This window comes from Cupressus sempervirens, chromosome 3 (assembly GCF_028749045.1).
Source record: "Cupressus sempervirens isolate cs-2001-9-10 chromosome 3, ASM2874904v1, whole genome shotgun sequence".
NCBI classification, from domain to species: domain Eukaryota; kingdom Viridiplantae; phylum Streptophyta; class Pinopsida; order Cupressales; family Cupressaceae; genus Cupressus; species Cupressus sempervirens.
Window position 1 is genome coordinate 646,852,633 of NC_143120.1, and position 19,347 is coordinate 646,871,979.

The window sequence follows — 19,347 nt, forward strand, 5'->3', positions numbered from 1 at the left end:
AATACCTCTCAAGAGATGATGTAAGTTCTGAAAATTCAGACTAGCAAGCTAAGCACAGTTGCGGTGAGGGAGAAAGTGCATCATAGGGGTAAGTTAGGGAGCAGGAAGAAGAGACAACTATAGCATGCATCTCTAGCATTTTGAAAGAGGGATCATTAAGGATGAGATGGGTATTACTAGAGCAGCAACTGATCACCCTACCTTACATAGAAGCCACACATAATTTCATTAATGAGGGACTCGTGCCTAGACGTGAGATCCAAATGAAGGAATTTCAAGGGTTCAGAGTGAGAGTGGCAGGTGGATTTGTACTCACCCGCATTAGGCAGATTCTCAACATCCACTTGAGGTTGAGTGATTATGAGTTTAGGGCTGACTTTTATGTTGTGAGTTTGAGTGAGATGGAAGTCATCCTAGGGACGACATGACTTCACATGACTAAGGAGTTTTACTCAATGTACGCACTATACAAATGACGATTGAGGTTGATGGGAGGATGTAATGTCCCCTTTTTGGGACATTAGAAGTTAAAGACATTATATATAATATTAAAATTGACTTGGAGAGCGTGGACTCAAAATATAAAAGGTCAATTTAATATTATAAAGTGGGCTAAAAAGGACAAGGAGAGATAAGAAAAAACGTCAAGAGGGGAGTCGAAAAGTCATAGCTGTGAGGATAAAAGGAGAAGAGACTCTTTTATTTGGCATGCTTGATTTTATGATTCAGATTTCAATTTCTCTCTTGCGAGAGTGATCCGGAAAGCTTCAGCTTTCAGCCAATGTGAAGATGTAGCCCCTCATGCCAACAAACAATGGACGCAAACCCATTGTCCGTGGAGACGTCACCTCAAGTGTCTCATATGCGCTTACAGGTTCCTCTCTTAGTGTTCCACTCTGGCTGTAAAACTGTGTTTAAGATTGGGTTTTGAATGTTGGCTATTGTATTGTTGTTGTATAATGCAATAACATGTTTTAGGGAGCTGTATGAGAATTTAATGGGTTTTTATACTGCTGGTTTGTAACGAAATTTCATATGGCTGAGTTCTGAATATTATATCAAGAAGATGGATAAATATCTATTGAGGATATTATCTATGGTTTACATTACTGGTTTATTTATAATGCGATTTCATATGTTTATGATTTGAATGTCATCTTGAGAACAAAATCGGGTCAATATCCATTTGGGATATTTCAGTGGTATTAGAGTTGTCTACCTTGCTAACCTGTGAAATCAAGAAACTGAAGTGTAGTCCTGAAATATTTATGTGTTGAGGAAATCATTCTGGTGATTGAACTAAATTATGGGGCATGATTCATTACAGATGAAATATGATTAGCAGCACGCAAAGAGAAAATTCTGAGCTGTAATATTTAAGGACAGTTCATTTTGTGGCCCTTGCGAGTTTTCTATGGACTCCATAAAATTCTGGGAGACAAGTTTAGTCCTGCATACTAAATCGTGCATCAAAAGTCTATATTTTAATGTTTTGAAACTCTATCTTCAATATGAGTGGATGAGATAGACGAAGTGAATTGTTTAATGTTTCCTTGGCACTTCTGTGAACTTAACCTTTTTACGCGAACTAATATTAGCAGCAGTTTTGAAGAGGGAGAGGTGGCAGATTTTTATCAAATCACATATTAAATTTCAAGATGCTTAGTTGATTAAAATTTCATTGGTGAATATTCTGGCTGCAAATGTTGCGTCTATTGGAAGCTAGTGTTTGATAATTTTATTATTTTAAATGCCCTTGAAATCTTTTTGGGAGCCAAGAAATTTAATGAAATAACTATTATATGGCCATAATATGCTTTTTCCATATTTGTTTTTAAATTGCTCTCAAAAAACATTACTTCACAAGACTATAGTACCAAAGGGAGTTTGGGTGTATTAACACACGGCTTACGGTACAGGTTTGGTGATGGAATAAGCAAGCTGTGAGGCAACAAGCCATAAATACTCAAAAAGAAGTTAAGGCAGAGAACTCTTCATCAAACGAGCAAGATAGAAATCTTAACACCATTGGATGTATTCCAGCCTGGGCGTGACTACCGTGCTCAAAGACAGTTACAAAATAAGCCACATTGCATAGCAATGAGATGTGTTTTGAATATTGGTCCTCAGGACATTTTCATAGCCAGAGATCATGCACAAGTTGTAACGCCAAAGGAAGACGTGTCAACTAAGACACCAAAGGATGGCAGATGATCAATCGGTTGTTGCGTATTTATATGATAAAAGTGGAAATGAAGCATTGGTTTGTAGCAATAGTGGGGAGGAGGTTGCCGAAGAGGAAGATCAGAGACATGAGTTTACTGAAGGGGATGATTTTGTTTTGTAATGTCCCCTTTTTAGCATTCATAGCATGATGTTGTCATTAGCCTATTTCCCCACGGTCCCGTAGGCTAACCAGGACATTAAAGGGGCCTAGAGGCCATTTGGCCTAGATAGTTTCAGTTGCAAGTCCTTCTGAGGGGTTTTGAGGCAACTTTGGGCATACTTACTATTTATAGTAAGTCATCTTGGACATGGTCGGACATCCAATGGCAACGGTATGTCGATGGTAATTGTTTAAAATCGACAAGAAGACTTGTTTATCATTGATAAGATTTGTTATGCATTGATAAAGCTATTTTATAAAGTTAAATTTAAATATTTAACTTTATTAATGCATAGACTATAGTTTGTGGGAAATATTTAAATTAAAAGAGTCCCCTTTATTTTATAACACATTGAAGACATAAGTTACATAAATGGAGTTATGTTTTATCCCACATTGAGAAAACGAAGGATGGAGCCCTTGTGAGGACATGGAAGAGCTTCTTTTAAGTATGCTTGGAAATATCAAAGAAATTGGGTAATATTCTGGAGATTATATCTCAATAGTTTGAAAGACGAAATCCCTTCAAGCTGGAAATCTTGACGCCATTGAAAGATATGGTCTTGAGATTCAACATGGTAACAGCAAGTTCCTGTTGTGCGGTACTGTAGCAGCGAGTTACTGTAGCAGTCAAAATCACTGTAGCAGCAAGTTACTGTAGCAGTCGGAATCACTGTAGCAGCGAGTTATTGTAGCAGTCGGAATCACTATAGCAACCCGAATCACTGTAGTGCGGTACTGTAGCAGCAAGTTACTGTCGCAGTCCGGATCACTATAGCTGCAAGTTACTGTAGCAATTTCAAAACTATTAACACTGCTGCAACCGCAATGGGTATGGATCATCATTGAACTTTATAGTTGATATAATGCGTTGAGTGTAATGAGAAGATATGATTGTTATGGTAGTTGTAATTTCCTGATAATTTGAAACAAGAAATAAATGAATGGTCATTGTTATTAGTTGCATATGGTTCTATGTTGCCTCCTATTTGCATCTCATATGAAACACAAACAATCTTGAGAAACCATTGATCAACATCAAGCTGAAAACTATAAGAAATTTAGTTGCAAGACAATTGTTTGACAAAATTACAGGAAGAAATAGACATTAAAATAACAGAACAAGGCAGGTTGTTACATGTTTTACGAATGACTCTATAGGAGCATGGGCAATCCAAGGCAGTGTTTAGTAGCCTTGGTCAGTATATTGAAGCCAAACCTTCTGAGCTTGAGGCAAGACACATATTTCTTATGGAGCAAGACACGAAGAAACAAGTGGAGAACTTTGAAGCTCCTGCAGCAACTGCAGAAAATATAGCTTCTAGTGATGACATATTTCTTGGAAAGGACCTAAATGCTAGACTCAAAATATAAAATGATAACATATTTATTTTTCTTTATTTTTAATAGCAATATGTTCATGCACATGGTAATGCAATTACATGATGAAGATCTTGTTTACTCATAATTTAGTCTGATTGGTTGCAGGAAGAATGTGAATCAAACCCAAAGGGGGAAGAGGTATCACTTGGAAAGGGGATGCTGAATGATCAAGTTCTAAACAACCTACAAATGGTAAGACCCGATAAGTTGTACCTAGTGGCCAAGGTGATTAAACTCTAGGGTCTGTCCTCTACATTCCCTAACCAACAAACGATTTATTAATTTTGGACAAATCTCTTGATCAATCTTGGTCATAGCGACCGGAATGTAACCTGTCCCATCTTGTTTATCACAACTTCGCCAATTTTGAGAATACTCTCACCCTCTCATGTTGTCATTTAACAAAAATGGAGTCTTGGCATAATTTGAATGTTAGAATATTTTAAAAATTTAAACCACTTTCAATTTTGTATGAAACCATTCTCTATCACGTTGTTATCATTCAATCACTCTTCTATGGAAACTCCCCTCTCTTCTCTTCGTAAGTAATTTCAAGAAGACAATTATTTAACTCCGCCTCTAATGTTGGATTTAAACTTTCCCAACAAGTCCATCTTCACCATTTTAATTATTCTCTGCCAACTATATAATTTGTGCTACATTCCTAATGAAGGGATGAAATATATTTCATTGCAATAACTTTAGAAAATAGAGGCAGGGAGTCTTGACTCGGTTGAAAACAAGAGCATTGCACATTGGGTAAGCTAGCAAAGCAAAAGGGCCATGTCAAACTATCAGACAAACAAGATTACAAGCTCTCCATTTTACACCCAAGTCTCGAGTATTAGGGTGGTAGAAAAAAAACAAAAGGGTCTTTTCTTTGGTTACATACACACAACACGGGAGGTGGAGAAAGAAAACATAGAAGACTAGCCATTTATCGTTGCTGGGAACTCGCAACTGGAACAAGGTGATTTTTGTGAGATGACATCAGTATAGCCAATACAATTTAACAAAAAGAAACAACACATGTAATATTTTACCTATAGTATGACTCTTCTGCTTGCAACTGCATACAGAAAGAACTTTCTTTTAGTCTAGTTAAGGTCTGAAAAGAGTTTGTTACTAATTAATGCCTACATCTTTCTTGTCAAATATTTAGAGTTGTAGGTTATGGGCAAGAACCTTCGTTGATAAACAATTGGTATGAGTCACGTGCAAAGTGTGTACAAAATCTTTAGGTCTTCACTATATTTTCAACCGGTACTTGTCAACAAAGGTTGATTCCTTAGTTACCGGATTCGTGCCCTAGAGGCCAGATCCGGATTCGGGTCCGATCCGGATCCAAATTCGTGCCTGGATTCGTGCAGATCCGGCAGGATCCTTGTTTTACACAGTGGATTCGTCCGGATTTGTGGGCCATGAATCCTGACGAATCCACTGTGTAAAACAAGGATCCTGCCCGGATCTGCATGAATCCAGACACGAATCCTCAAGGATCCAGCGTGAATCCTCAAGGATCGACAGGTTCAAGTGAGTCTAAATTATTTAATATGACTTTTTTAAATATATTTTTTGGCTTTCTAGTGCTAAAATGACCTTTTTATGCATTATATATACTAATAAATGAGAGAAATATATATATATATATATATATATATATATATATCTGTTACTAGTTGGGGCTTGGGCAAGATCAGTAATATATATATTCACGAATCCTCCACGAATCCTAATCGGGGAAAAAAAAAAATCACGAATCCACGGATCCGATTCATGTGCCCGAATCGGATTCGTATCCCAAATCGGTAACTAAGGTTGATTCTGATTTGGGTATTATTCATTCTAAGTCTGTCCATATTCACTCAGTTAGCAGTTGAAAAAAAAGACAAGCCTATATCCATTTCAATGGTAAGAAAGAAACACTCTGACTTCCATGTAATTTTGGACAATGTCTAAGTGACATTTTTTAGTTGGAATCTTTAATAAACACGACAAATCTCCTTTAAGGACAAAATAAGAATGACCATTAAGAATCTCAAGGTTAACCTGCTCCAAGTTTAAGGTTGAATCTCTGTGATTGAATGAACTTGTATAAATGTCATTAATCAACTGCACAAAGGGAAAACTATCGATAGCTTAGTTGATCTTAAGTCCGTGAGTGAATCTGAAATAACATCTTGTTCTATTTGACATGAGACATTCCCTGATTCAACTGTTACTTCACAAGAAGATGGGAAGTTAAACTATACCGGTGTGGTATTGTGGAGAAGCTGATTTGTGCTCATTCCTAGTAAGGCCAGTGAAAGTCAGAAGGAAGGGTGTTAGCTCACCATTACACTGCCAAAGACCCACACCTACTCGTACAACAAACAGGTTGATTTGGAAATTAACATATCATCTTATAAATTAAAAATGAAGAAAATTGTAAACATTCACGAGAAAAGAAAAAGAAAACAAACTAATAAGTATAAAAATTAGAAAACATAAAACTATTCGTTGGGAAGGTGAGAAGTTGACTCCAGATATAGAAAATCTTTGACGAAGGTAAGATAATTGGATGTCAAAATAGAATTGCTAGATACAATCATGACAGAAGTCGTACTAGAGTAGCTGCAGGCTACGGAGTGTGACTGATCACCATGTAAGTGTCTCTACACAGGATTCCCAGGAGACTAGACTTGATCATCCACCATCCCTCGCAGAAGGTCAGGTTTGCTTTGGATCTCAAAGAAGCCTAGGGGGGATCGAATACGATCCATGGTTAGGTGGTTAAACGCCCCAGTGATGCCTTTTCCCCCTGATCGAGACACCAGTCAGAGATTAGGATACATGGTTCATGCTGAATTCTCTCTATCAAACTCAACCTCTTCAAACATTGTGCGATTACTCTATTTAGATACAGCAAATTGCTTGCCTAATTGTCAATAAGAAAAATTTAAATTGAAGAGTTGTATTTTGTTCTCTTGCTTAGTTGATCATGTAATTCCTTTTCCTTTTAAATGAAGTAGATTTGGTAAAGGTTACTTTGTTTTTCAATTAAATATTCCTGCTAAGTATAGATTAATGCAGCGATTATTTTATCATGTAATTTTTTTTCGAAATGTAAAGTTGTTTGCTACAACTCCATACGTAATCAAGTTCATTTTATCATAAATAGTTGGTAAACTTAGCAAACTTATGTTCTAAATTTTTAGTCTGTTACACATACACAAAATATGCATTCTACTACAATTTTGGCATTGTAATGGCTTACACATGGAGTTTTCTCAATTTTTCTCACAACAAAATCAATACGCAATCAAATGAATTGGTTTAAAAAGAGAAAATGTTCTAAATCAACCACTGATTCATTTGCAACAAACTAGAAGCAAAAAGATTGGCTACAATAAAAGTCATGAAGTTTCTTACATCTCATATGCCCAAAATTTGAAATTTGAGTATCTTTAAGCATACCAAATGGGAGAACACAATTTTGGAGCAGTTGGGGGGGGAAGTTGTGTGGTGGGTGTCCACATTCCTAATCCAATACCTCCATACCCAAATAAAAAGAAATCAAGAATCCACTTCGCAATCTTCATTTCCAAATTCAAGTGTAGGGAGGTTATGTGAAAGTACTTCCGAATTCCTATTTTTATTTTACTAAACCATGCCTATGCCTTCAAAATCAATATATAAAAGCCATTATTCCATTATTCATCTCTTTTAAAATATCAATTAATCTCTTTCAAATATTTAATTAAGCATTTACACTACAAAGTTCAATTTAATGATAAATCACAGATTTAATAAACAATCACTTCCTTTTCAACCCCAATTATTCCCAAGTGCCCCAAACAATATTGAGACATTGTTTCATCATGCAAAAATCATATGAGAATCTTTTAGAACCCATTTAATCAAAATTAACCATTAAATCATAAAATTATTGATTTAAACATAAACTCATAATTCCAATGAAATTCCTACAAAATGTATCTATATACAAACACTCTTTACAAAGTATATACAAAGGCTCAGGGTCATCGACATAACCATATGGTGGTAGCCAAATGTAATAAGGATCTTTTCAAACACAAATCGCACTCACTAAACACAAGGAGACTAGGGTTAGGAAGATTGGCCAATCTATAATCTCCAAATAACCACCATTGGGGAAATAGGCACACTTAGACTTATGGAGCTGGGTGACATTGATGCCTAGTACATATCCATGTTAACAAAATAGTTGAAGCACATATATATCAACATCAAATCACATTTATATGTTTGAATGTTATGACATTGTCCTTTCTCACATAAAATCATCTGTAAATTATCCTCAATAACCAACATTTAATAACAAAATCTCATCAAAGATCATTAAGTAACATCATCGCAGTTCACTTAATGCAAGTATATGTTTCTAGACACTAACTAGTATTTAGTATCCAATATACTTACTTCATTTCGCTTGCAATCCAAGGTCCAAGAGCCTATTACTTTGTTGTGACAAAGTTGGAGTGTTACTACACTCCTCATTACTGAAACTACTAGACTCCTCATGGTTAAGATCTACCAAACGAACACCAACTAGCCTACATCTAATGTCATTGCATCCTTGTCCTCATCAATCTGTGATGGTTGTTGTGCTTCTACATCTCATCATGTTATTACATTCTCCTTGTAAACCTATCTTACGATCAGCAATACACAAGGCACTATGTACAACCACTAGCTTCTCTACTCTCTTAGACGTAAATTTGTTCCTCTTAAGGGAGTGAATGGAGCTATATCCCCTCTAAAGTTGAAGAACTCGAAACTTGAGATAACAAATGAATGGCTAGTGTAGTAGTTGTCGACTTCCATCTATGATAGTTCTACCACAATATTAGGTCCTCTTGTGCCATAGTTCTTATATCCGCCTTTTTTGCGATCGACAAAACCTCTAAGCATTGCATATCTTGTCAACTCGGTGCGAATCTTGCCAACAATTTCACCATCATACACCATATCAATACACTTAAAGAACCATTCCTTCACCTCATCATCCTAAATCAGTGTAACTCTACTAGGCCTCGACATGTATCACTTTGAATTCAATGCATAAGAAGCCATGTGCACAGGAGCGTTCGGGATATCCCATCTGCACTAAATGATTGGCCGAATATGCTCATTATGGAATGCTAAAGTGGGGTCATCTCACACAACTGCCCTCATCTAGTCAAGCACAAAGTAGATGCATTCATAAACCTCACCAAGGGCAGGCGCATCCCCATTCCCATATTTGATGACCTACAAAACTAGAGCAACTAGAGAGACTGTGCATCACTTTTCACAGTCCCCTCCACCATCTTCCCCTGCTCTGTCCTAGTCTCATCCCACCCATACCAATCATTTGTCATAACCATGAGTTGGAGTGGCTCTTGCAACTTAAGCATTCTCTACAAGGGAATGAAAAAGGGTGTGCTTGAAAGTCAATGTCCCATGTCTTCTTCAAATTCTCTGCCACCTCTATCTCTCCACACAATGCATAAACAACTATCTTTGTTGCCTCGAGATTTATAGGCCTGAAAATTGCATAAGACTTTTGAGTTGTCTCTAGCAATTCCAATTCTTTTTGTATTATTTCAATCTTTGGAATAAAAAGACTTTACCACAGCAAATCTCTTCAGAACTCTCTCTCTCTCATGTTGCAATGTACTTATTTATCCATTGACTTGCTAACTTCCTTATCAAAGTTTGTGATTGGTTCATTAGATGATTCATACATTCTTGGTAACTTATCCAAGCTTTACTTTTCCTCCTTAATTAATTTTTCAACGCCTACTACATACTTAGCTGACCTCACGCAATAAATGTATAACTTTTTACCTTCATAAATACAAGCAATGGAAGCACATACCTTATTAAACTTTTATGCTTTGTATTATATGCTTGTTTTTGCTTTAACTGCTTCCTCCAGATTGAAAATGAGTATCAACCTCATCTAACACTTTGCCCAAATTATCCACAACTTCGCTGCTCTAAAAGGTGAATGGGATAGGCAATACCTTGTTTATAATGTCTAGTGCTCTACTTAACACTCTTGCCTTCTTCTCAGTTTTCTTCTTTGATCTTTCCTTAGCCTTAGCAAAGGCCATCATTGAAATTCTAATCAATTGTCTTCGTCGTATGTTTCTAGATCTCCTTCCTTCTCAACACTAGCAAGTGCTTTGCTCAGATCACTTGCCAACAATTATTTTATATTAGAATTAGTGGGAGTCTCCAAGAGATTTTCCACTTTACCAATTACCTTTGTTGACTTCTCAGATTCATTACCCTTATCAGTAGGGTCATTGCTAAGCTCAATATGTTTTGGACATTGGGGCTCTAACTATACATCACCTCTACTGCCTCATCAAGTGTGATCATAGAAGGCTTGCCTTCACTGATCACCTCCCTTATCTCAACCTCGGTCATAATATCTTCTTTATCTTTTTCCTTTTCTTTCTCCTTCTCTTGTTCATCTTCTTGCTTTTCCCCTCCTTCACCAACCATGTCATGTGCCTCAAGGATTCTCTCTCTAATTTCTTCATTAGATATGAAGTTCCCATTAAAGGCACTCTTGTCTGGCTCTTCCTTAGAAGGTTCTTAGGTGATAGGCACACTAGTTGCAAAGAAATCAGGTTGTTGGACTATACTAATAAATTGATTCATATCATCAGTATCATCCTTACTTTGCTCCATAGTTGTCACAATATGTTCTTTAATTGTAATTCCTTCTACTTATATTGTCGATGTTGGTACACCCTTGCCATTAATGTCCATTAATACTTGAGAGATCATCCCTCACCAATCTCTTCAATATTGTCTATCATTAACTTTATAATTGTCATCCTAGACCTCATTTTATCCTTGGCCTTGTTCATTATTATGTGCATCTCCCCATATGTGATCAAAGCACAAAGATCATGTAGAGCTTTCTCCCTTATCCTCTAATCTTCTTCTATATGCCCTTTGTTTCCTTATGTCTAGTTTCTCAAAAAGATCATTGAGAATGCTTCCCTTAATCTCAATGAGATTCCTCTTGAAGTTCAATCGATAAGTAATAACTGAATCTTCTACGATTTTTTGATCATTAGATTCATAAATGTCATAATACTTGGTTAATTGACTAATCAATCCTTCTTTCTCTATCCTTTCAATGATCTTCATGTGAGGTTTCCATTTGTTTTTCTAGTCATCTTTCTTTGCTTCTATTTGAGACTTGGTCTATGGTTTATTCTTAGGTGCAGACCCTATCACCTTTTAGTTTTTAGGACTAGGTCCCTTAGCCTTAACCTTGAGTCTAGCAATCCTAGAAGGCCTTACTGATGGTGCAACAATATAAGTTGTCTCTATCTTTACTTGCTCAACCTTCATTGGTGGAATTTCCTTGTAGACTTCCTTGCAACTTGTTGAGGTGCAAGGGTTATCTCAGGCTCCACCACTATTGTTGGTGGTGCATCTGCACCTCTAGTGGTTGCTCCTCAACACTTTCCTCCTCTCCTAACCTCCCAAATATAGAGGCTTCAACCATAGCATGTATAACTTCATCACTCCTCTTCCTTAGCCCTATCATTTGTTCTTTTTTTATACCTTCCTTTTCAGAAATATTATCAACAAGCTTTTCTATGTTTCTCTTCCTTAATCCCCTAGTGAGTGCTTCTCTCACTTTGCTATACTTTTCTTCATAAGTTTTCCATCGCTCAACATTGGGATCTTTCTTAAATGCAAGGATGGCTTCTACATGTTGAACAACAATGCATGGATCTACCTCATATCTCATAGGTGGGATCCATTGCACTCTAGACTCTATTGCTTCCATGCATGTACTATCAATTTCTACCATGAAGCACATAGTCTTAGAATATTTTTCTACAATTTCCTTAGGTATTCATTCTTACTCTTTGTTTCATCTCCCTCTAAAATTCTTTAAACAATCTAAATAAAACACTACCGCATTAGTTCTTATCTTGCATTTTGTAAGGTTGTGGTATCTGAAGCGCAGTGGGTACATCACTTCTCCATGCACGAGGATGCATATTTAAAAACCTATTGAATGATATGGAAGAACATGTATAAGATAAGTGATCCAACCCTAAATACTTACAACTTATCATGCTTGATTCTTCTAATGCTCTCAAGTAATTGTTGTCTAATGATCTCACAAACATCAAAGTGCTCATGCTCAACAACCATCTTGTACGCAATATGGATAATCCCAACTGAAATTGAATTATGCTTGTTACTATAATGCATCTTATAGCCCATTATCTTGGAACAAGTCTTGCATCCTTTTGTCTAATATCTACAAGACTCCTAGCTCACTTATCTCACTTGGATCTAGTGTTCTTCTCCACTTCCTTCTTGATAGTCTTCATTGCATTGGGTATCATACCCACATTGTCAAATCCAATCACTAAGTGAATGAGTTCTTTGGTTATTTTAACAAGTTGATCTCCCAAATAGAAAAACTGATCATGAATCTTGCTAAGAACACTATTTATCCATTCTAATTCCTCAAAGTCCATAATCTGTACACTCTGACTCAAAGGTCCTATCCTTATTTAGCACATCTTTTAGGTCGCTACAAATGTTAGCATTTCCAATTGTCTCATACTTGCAGTGAATATAGGTCCTTATATCTTCAACATGTAACACTTCATCGAGGGTTTGGGAAAATGCACCCTAGAAATCATCCTCCATTTTTTGAAGAGGTGTTTCTTGAAATGGTACCTATTCCTTTCCTCTGTTTATAAATTTGTGGTGTATCCATGCTTGACCAACTAGAATTGACCAAAACAAAGCTCGCAAGACAAAATTTAAATACCTTTTGTTGTTGAAACAGGGTTTGCTTGAAATCTATGGAAAATACTTGCTCAAACACTTTGATTACTAGCATTATCTCAAATGGTGAGAAATGAATCAAAATTATCCATCAAATTGTCCAATTCATCTTGCAATTAATGTGTTAGGTCACATACTGAAAAAACTTGTTAAAGAGACAATAGCCATGAAAATCCGCAACAATGTCTCAAATTGACTCATCAAGGCATGCAATCAAAGATATCATGGCTTCCAAGCTTGACACATCTTAATCCATGCTTGCATGATCTAACTAAGATTTCGGGGGCAAGAAATTTTGTTGCACATTTACTTCCGTCTAAAGGCTTGCTTGGCCAGCTCAAGTTGATGTGGCAAGTTCAATGTTTGAACTAGAAGGATCAAACTGAAAAGCTCCTCCTTACTTGATGAATCATTCTATTTCTTCTCCCTCCACACTTTCTCACAGTCAAACTTAATTTCCTTCACAATGTATCATTGATGTTCTTATAGTCTGTGACATTAGATCAATTGTTCCTTCTTCAATTGAAATTGTTCTACTATTAGGTGCTCTTCTATTGTTGACAAAATCATTAAGTTTGCAGCATCTAGTTGTACGCCCTAGATTATTGCATTTCTAACATGTAACAACAGAGTTCCATACCTTGGTCCACCTTGATTTACTTGCAACCTACAATCTCTTGCAATATGTCCAAAGTTGTTGCACTTATAACATGCAACTCTAGAAGATATGACATTGTTACTTCCAATAGGTCTTCTAGCATTAGACCTAGAATTAGATCTCTCATATGTCCTACGACTTGATTTTGCTTTGCATTCATGTTACTTATGCCCATAAAGCCAACAATTAAAACAATTACTAGTAAAAGGCTTAGTATCAGCGTTTCTTTTGTAATCTTTCTTCGCATGTCCATACTTGTTGTAGGCATAGCATCTTCCTTTAATCGTCTTGATTTGCTCTTTTGGTCCATCAATCAGAATAGATGTCTAAATAGGGTCTTGCATTGGTCTTTCCTAGGTTGCTTTAGAACTTTCAGCATAATAACCAAGTCTAGTTATGTCACCCTTAAGTTTCCGCTGTTGCAAATATTCATGAAGTCTATCATTGCTTGAGTAGAGTTTCCCAAGATGTAATATTGCTTCAACAAGTTCGCCCTTGACAATGTTAGTGTACTTTTTTAGCTCCTAACAATTAGTTCTTGAATCTTCAAGTTCCAACTTCACTTGTCCAAATCGAGTATTCAAATAATGACATTCATTTGTTTTTCCTCTTTACAACTGCTTCAAGTTTTTATTTTTGTAATTTTCCATTTCAATCTCTTGAGCCATTTGAAGAGGGGTAATCTCAAATCAATGTTACCCGGGGGCGCATCGGCAAAATTTGATCCATCCTCATTTCCAAGACATCCATGGAACTCGGAAACTTCCAGAAACCTTTCCCTTGGCTGTCCCATAAAAATTATTGTTTCGGTTTTGATAATTTGTTTGATTTCCACTTTCATTTGAACTCTAAAGTTAAATTACTTAACAACATTAAATGTTAAGGTTCTATAATTCATATAAGTTTTCTACAATTCATATAAGCGTGCTTTATCTGTGTTTTTATATGAATATTTAAACTTTCACTATATATTTTAAATCTTCCCTATTTTCTATGTAGCTGTTTCCACTATCGTCCCCTACTCAGAGAGAAAAAAAAAAAAAATGTCCTGGAAACCCATTTCCCCGTCCCCTTGTCCTAGAAACCTAGGGTAACATAGTCTCAAATTCATGCTAAAGTGCTTCTTTTTCCTTTTGAAGTTTCTCAACCAGATCTAATAAGATTCAATCTCAACTATCTTAGGTTCATTCCTCTGCTCAACTGATTCCTTCCACTTAACCCTTGAGATATCAATTATTCCTTGAGTTCTTTGATGTAATCTTGTGCATCATTAAGCTTTAATTTCAACCTCTCCTTATCTGCATTGGCTCTATACAAGTCCTTAAGTGCTACATCAAAATTCCTTTGTAAGCTACTAGCATCTATTAGGATCCTCCTCAAGCTGCAAGACTTCTTCTGAAGCACCAGGCTCTAATACCAATTGTTAGAATCAAGTGACACTAAGAGAGGGGGATGAATCAATGTTGCAGCACTTTTAAACCAATTCAATAATTTATGACTTACCCACGTGCAACCATAAACTACAATGGATAAAAGTAAAGCATATATCAAAGAAGTACTTATAACACTGTGATTTGTCTCAAGGAAACAACCACCAAGAGAAAACCCTGGTGGGGATTGAACCCACAAGATTATGCACTAATCTGAAAGTATCTCAGTAGGAGTCTCTACATAGCATTTAGTACATGTGTCCCTGTTAGGAGTCAAGACATTGTTAGAGGTCTGCAACCCTGTAAAGAGTTGAGAACAAAAAGATAGTTCATTCTTCAAGAATGAAAGTTATAGCCACCTTCTAGACTCACTACCCAAATATAACGAAGGTATTACAACAAAATAAACTATTACATAGCATCTTAATGCCTAATTAGTTCCACTGAACCACATATCTACTCTGATTTGTAATTCAGCATCAATGCTCGCACATTACATCAAAACAACATCACATTCCATACATACATGGTGCATGCCAAGAGATGTTTGCTTTATACCATTATGATTATTAATTCAACTATCTTAACTGACCTTTCACAAAACGTGTCCACTCAATTACCAGAATACAGAATTGGACCATGCTATCCAAGAGTTAAGTCCTTGGATGTCATCCCACTATTTCTAAGCAATCGAATTGAAAAGGCAATTCAATTTGCTAAGCCAAAATAGCCAATCACATAAACTATCCTAAAACTCTGTCAGAATGAACCTGTTCTACTTCGCATTACCAAACTCATGCTATACCTCATAATAACACAAGTGACCATACCAATAGCTCATACACACTGTATATACCATATTCCCAAGTTTGTAGCCTCATCCAATGACTCTTTTGTCATCACCAACCAAAACTGTCTACCTATATGTTGCATTATCTTCCTGGAGTTGGGCACTTTTCACATAATTAGTACAACAAAATTAATTGTCAACCCAAGCAACCATGAAAATGAGATATGTTGCCATCAATGACAACACCTGACTACTCGCCAACAATTTTGTTTGGCTTTATCAGTTTAGGGCAAAGTACAAGGTGATCCAAGAAAGGGACATTAAAGCTAGAAAAGTGACCTACTATGATAGGCAATGAGTTCACAAATTCCAACTTCCATACACACTAACAAAGACTGTGGCAGACAAAATTAAGACTCTGCTAGAAAAAATGGAATAGGGGAGAATCCAAGGAATAAAGTACTTGAAAGAGGAACAGGGACCCAGCAAACGTACCAGGGCTAATTCTAAGAAGACTAAGGTCATGCAAGCCAAAGAAATGGATGATCTGAAGGCCTCGGTAATTAAAATGAATATCCTTGCAGATCAGGCTACGGATGTCCTGAAGACCCTATAGCTGTCTTTTTGCTGGCTTTTTGCTTTCTTTTGGTTGTCTTTTGCTGTTGATTGTATCAAGACTCTTGGGCTTAGTTAGTTCTGTTTTTTAGGTGCTGATGCACAATACTTCTGAGCTTCTTTGCTCTTGTTGTTAGCTACTTTGTAAAAGGTTTCGGGTCCTTTAAAACCTGTTTTTACTTAATCAAAACAAATTATCTTCAGCCATCTGCCAGAAGATGTCTACATCAGAATTCCCAGCGAAGTACCTTATTTATTTGATTTTCTGAAGTAATTGTTGCAGCACATTTAACAATTGCCAGCTCCATCACCTGGGGTAAATTCTGACTATTTGTGATATTTTATTAATTTACCCTAGTTTAGAGTAAATGGGATTAAATAACCTTTCTCATTTAGAGTAAGTTTACATAAAGTCCCATTCAAGATTAAAAGATCATGAATTCCTAGTCATGGACAAAAATAATATAACTGAAATTTCAATTTAATATAAATGAAATTTATGGGTCAAGACTAGAGTAACTTGCCTTTTGCCGTGCTGCAACTAGTTGGGCCAATTCATCAGCTTCAGAATGTCGCAAGAACCACTGACTTAGGGGATGCTCCTTTGTATCTCCTCTTTTCTTCTCACTAAAATTATCATTTGCAATCCCTGAAACAAAACACATCTCTTTGGCAATAGGAATAACAAATCTTGAAACTCATAGCAGGCAATAGTGTTAATCCGTTTCTAAAAATCTGAAAATAATAAGAGCACAATTATCCTTGAGTCACATTGAACAATAGGATAGACCAACCTGAAGGGGGTGTTAAGCTCAAGCCAGAAGGACTTCCAGATACAACAACAGCTGGATGTTCACGAGCACGCAAATAGAAAGCTTCTGAAGGGTCTGTGAAGACAATTTCATCATATGACTCAACAACCACTGGTTTCTTTGTTGTTGGTGGTCCAGAACGATCTTCAGGATGTAACTTTAGCTCATGATATCTGCTTATGAGAAGGAAATACATTTGAATTCTGTAAATGTATAGTTGAGATATATATAGTAGCATGCTGTTGGAATGAAAAAATAGTGTAAATTTGGAAGAATAGTTGCATTGAATTAACCTACATCTCCAATGGTTTTTCTGCTACATCGCTGTGGAAGAAAATAGTCATTTTTATCTGAAATTCACCCCACCCTGTTTCAGACAGCTCAAATGGAGCAGAGTCAACAACCCTGATTGGATTGTTAAAACTCGGGTGTAACTCAAAGACAACTCTTTTAATTGCGATGCTAAGATCCTCATTTGTTGCCCCACGAATATAGACAGTCCATCTATGAGTCCGGTGCCTGAGACACGTGGAAATTTCAGAAAATGTAAAAGACAGACATATAATGCTCATTGCGGCCTTCATGCTTATATATATATATATATATATATATATATATATATATATATATATATATATATATATTGTAAGTTGCCTAATCCATCACATCATTCAAAATGAAGAAAACAAAGATTATTGCCATGTTTAATCCCAGAAAAAATGCATTGATCATATTCACAGAGGGAATCTTAGAGGCATTAATTTTATACAAATAAAATAAATATTAGGAAATATGTTTGTACTAGAGAAGGAAATACTCACTCATCTGCCCTTTTCCCCAGCCAGAAGGATATTGTTCCATAAACAATAGGTATTGCCATTTCCACATCATTTGCCCTTATTTGATTCTGAAATTCCCAGAAAACCACAACATAAAAAAAAAATCAGACGTGTCATATACTTGTAACTATCCCCATAGAATGAACCCATAATGCTATTGGAAAAAACACAATAATCACAATCAAAGAAAGGTATTTGAAACTCAGATAAATAAATGCTAACATTATAATCATAAGTGCCAAGGGAAACTCTGGGACATGTGCTAAATAATCCCAATCAAAGAGGACCAAAAACAGAACTGAAAAGTGCTTAAGACATAAAACAACACTACAACAGAATATGCCTCCCTGTGACTGTATGGGATGCACTAAGAAAGTTATAGTTCTTATACTGTTGAAGCCTGTCAAATCATAAGAAGGTAACTGCTTGCATCATTATGCAAGTGATCGTGTATGACAGGCAAGAAAAAACTTTGAGCAAGTAATCTTGTGGTCAAGGTTGTGAAGCTTTTAGCTCCTATCAGATTGTCAAGTAATACAACTCGGTAATGTTTTCAATGGCCAAGCATATGAAGAGGAATACTTTGATCCATTTCTTTGCGTCTAGGTCATAGGGCAAGGTAGGGCCCTGGCACCCCCATTTATATAGTAGGGGCTAGTGGGGGGGTGTTGAATGAAATGTAATGAAAGCTATTCTGCTGCAGGGGCTTCAATAATCACCAATATAGAGGTAGGGCAGCCCGCTGCATATGCAGCAGGCGCTGTCGGAACCAGATCAAGTGAATGGCCACAGGTTAAGTTACACTTACCACACCAATGGGATTCGCATTATCAAGATCTAATTGGATCTACTGCCCAAAGAATTTTAGGGCATTGCTTCCACTGATACAGGCACCCTACTATTTATAATAATGGAATGCAGCAAGCTATGGTTTAATCGATACCCAGTAGTGGGATGTTCTGGGAAGGGCATACCACCCATCCAAAAGATTCAAGGTAAGAGGACTATAGATTCCCTTTATAATAGTGGGCCACTTCATCCAGGATAACGTAGAGTTTAAATAAGATAAGCACACCACAAATGAAGATAATGTAACACCCCTACCACTTGCACTTAGTTATTCTAGGTCGTGGATGTAGCTTTGATGATCCTTGTATTATATTGTCATTGAAGTTTCATTGGTGTAATTTTGTAGCAGCATCTAGATCCTAAGTGCATTCTATAGTATGCATGAGATACTCATCTGAAGGTCTGATCATCTTTATATTTTATCCTATCTAGTGGATGCTTTTGTATTTGCATACAGGACTTTAATGGATATTGTAATTGTTATGTTGGCACTTGGATGTTTAATGACTCATATTTCATGTGGAATGAAGTATATTGGCTGAGCAATATTATGATGTGATAATTGTATATGATGCTGTACACTTGATCGGTGACTTGAGTATGCAAGGTATGGGATTATTTCCCCATCTAATTATGCAATTCTAGGTTATTTTCCCAAAGGTGGCTACATTGGAGATGACACTCACAAAACCATATCATACTTGAGTCAAGTATGAGAAGTGTAGTAAAACACCC

At 36.4% G+C, this 19,347-nt stretch overlaps 1 protein-coding gene across 1 annotated transcript in view; it reads right to left on the bottom strand.

Moving 5' to 3' along the window:
* LOC149568360 (transcription initiation factor TFIID subunit 14b-like) overlaps positions 1-19,347 on the bottom strand; it is a 91,046-nt gene that overhangs the window by 16,876 nt on the left and 54,823 nt on the right. The window contains exons 2-5 of the mRNA XM_089821302.1: positions 17,746-17,831; positions 17,222-17,443; positions 16,907-17,097; positions 16,637-16,761 (exon numbers count right to left, since the gene is read on the bottom strand). Of these exons, the coding sequence (XP_089677428.1) occupies positions 16,637-16,761; positions 16,907-17,097; positions 17,222-17,443; positions 17,746-17,831 (624 nt within the window). The remainder of the gene's footprint in view (positions 1-16,636; positions 16,762-16,906; positions 17,098-17,221; positions 17,444-17,745; positions 17,832-19,347) is intronic.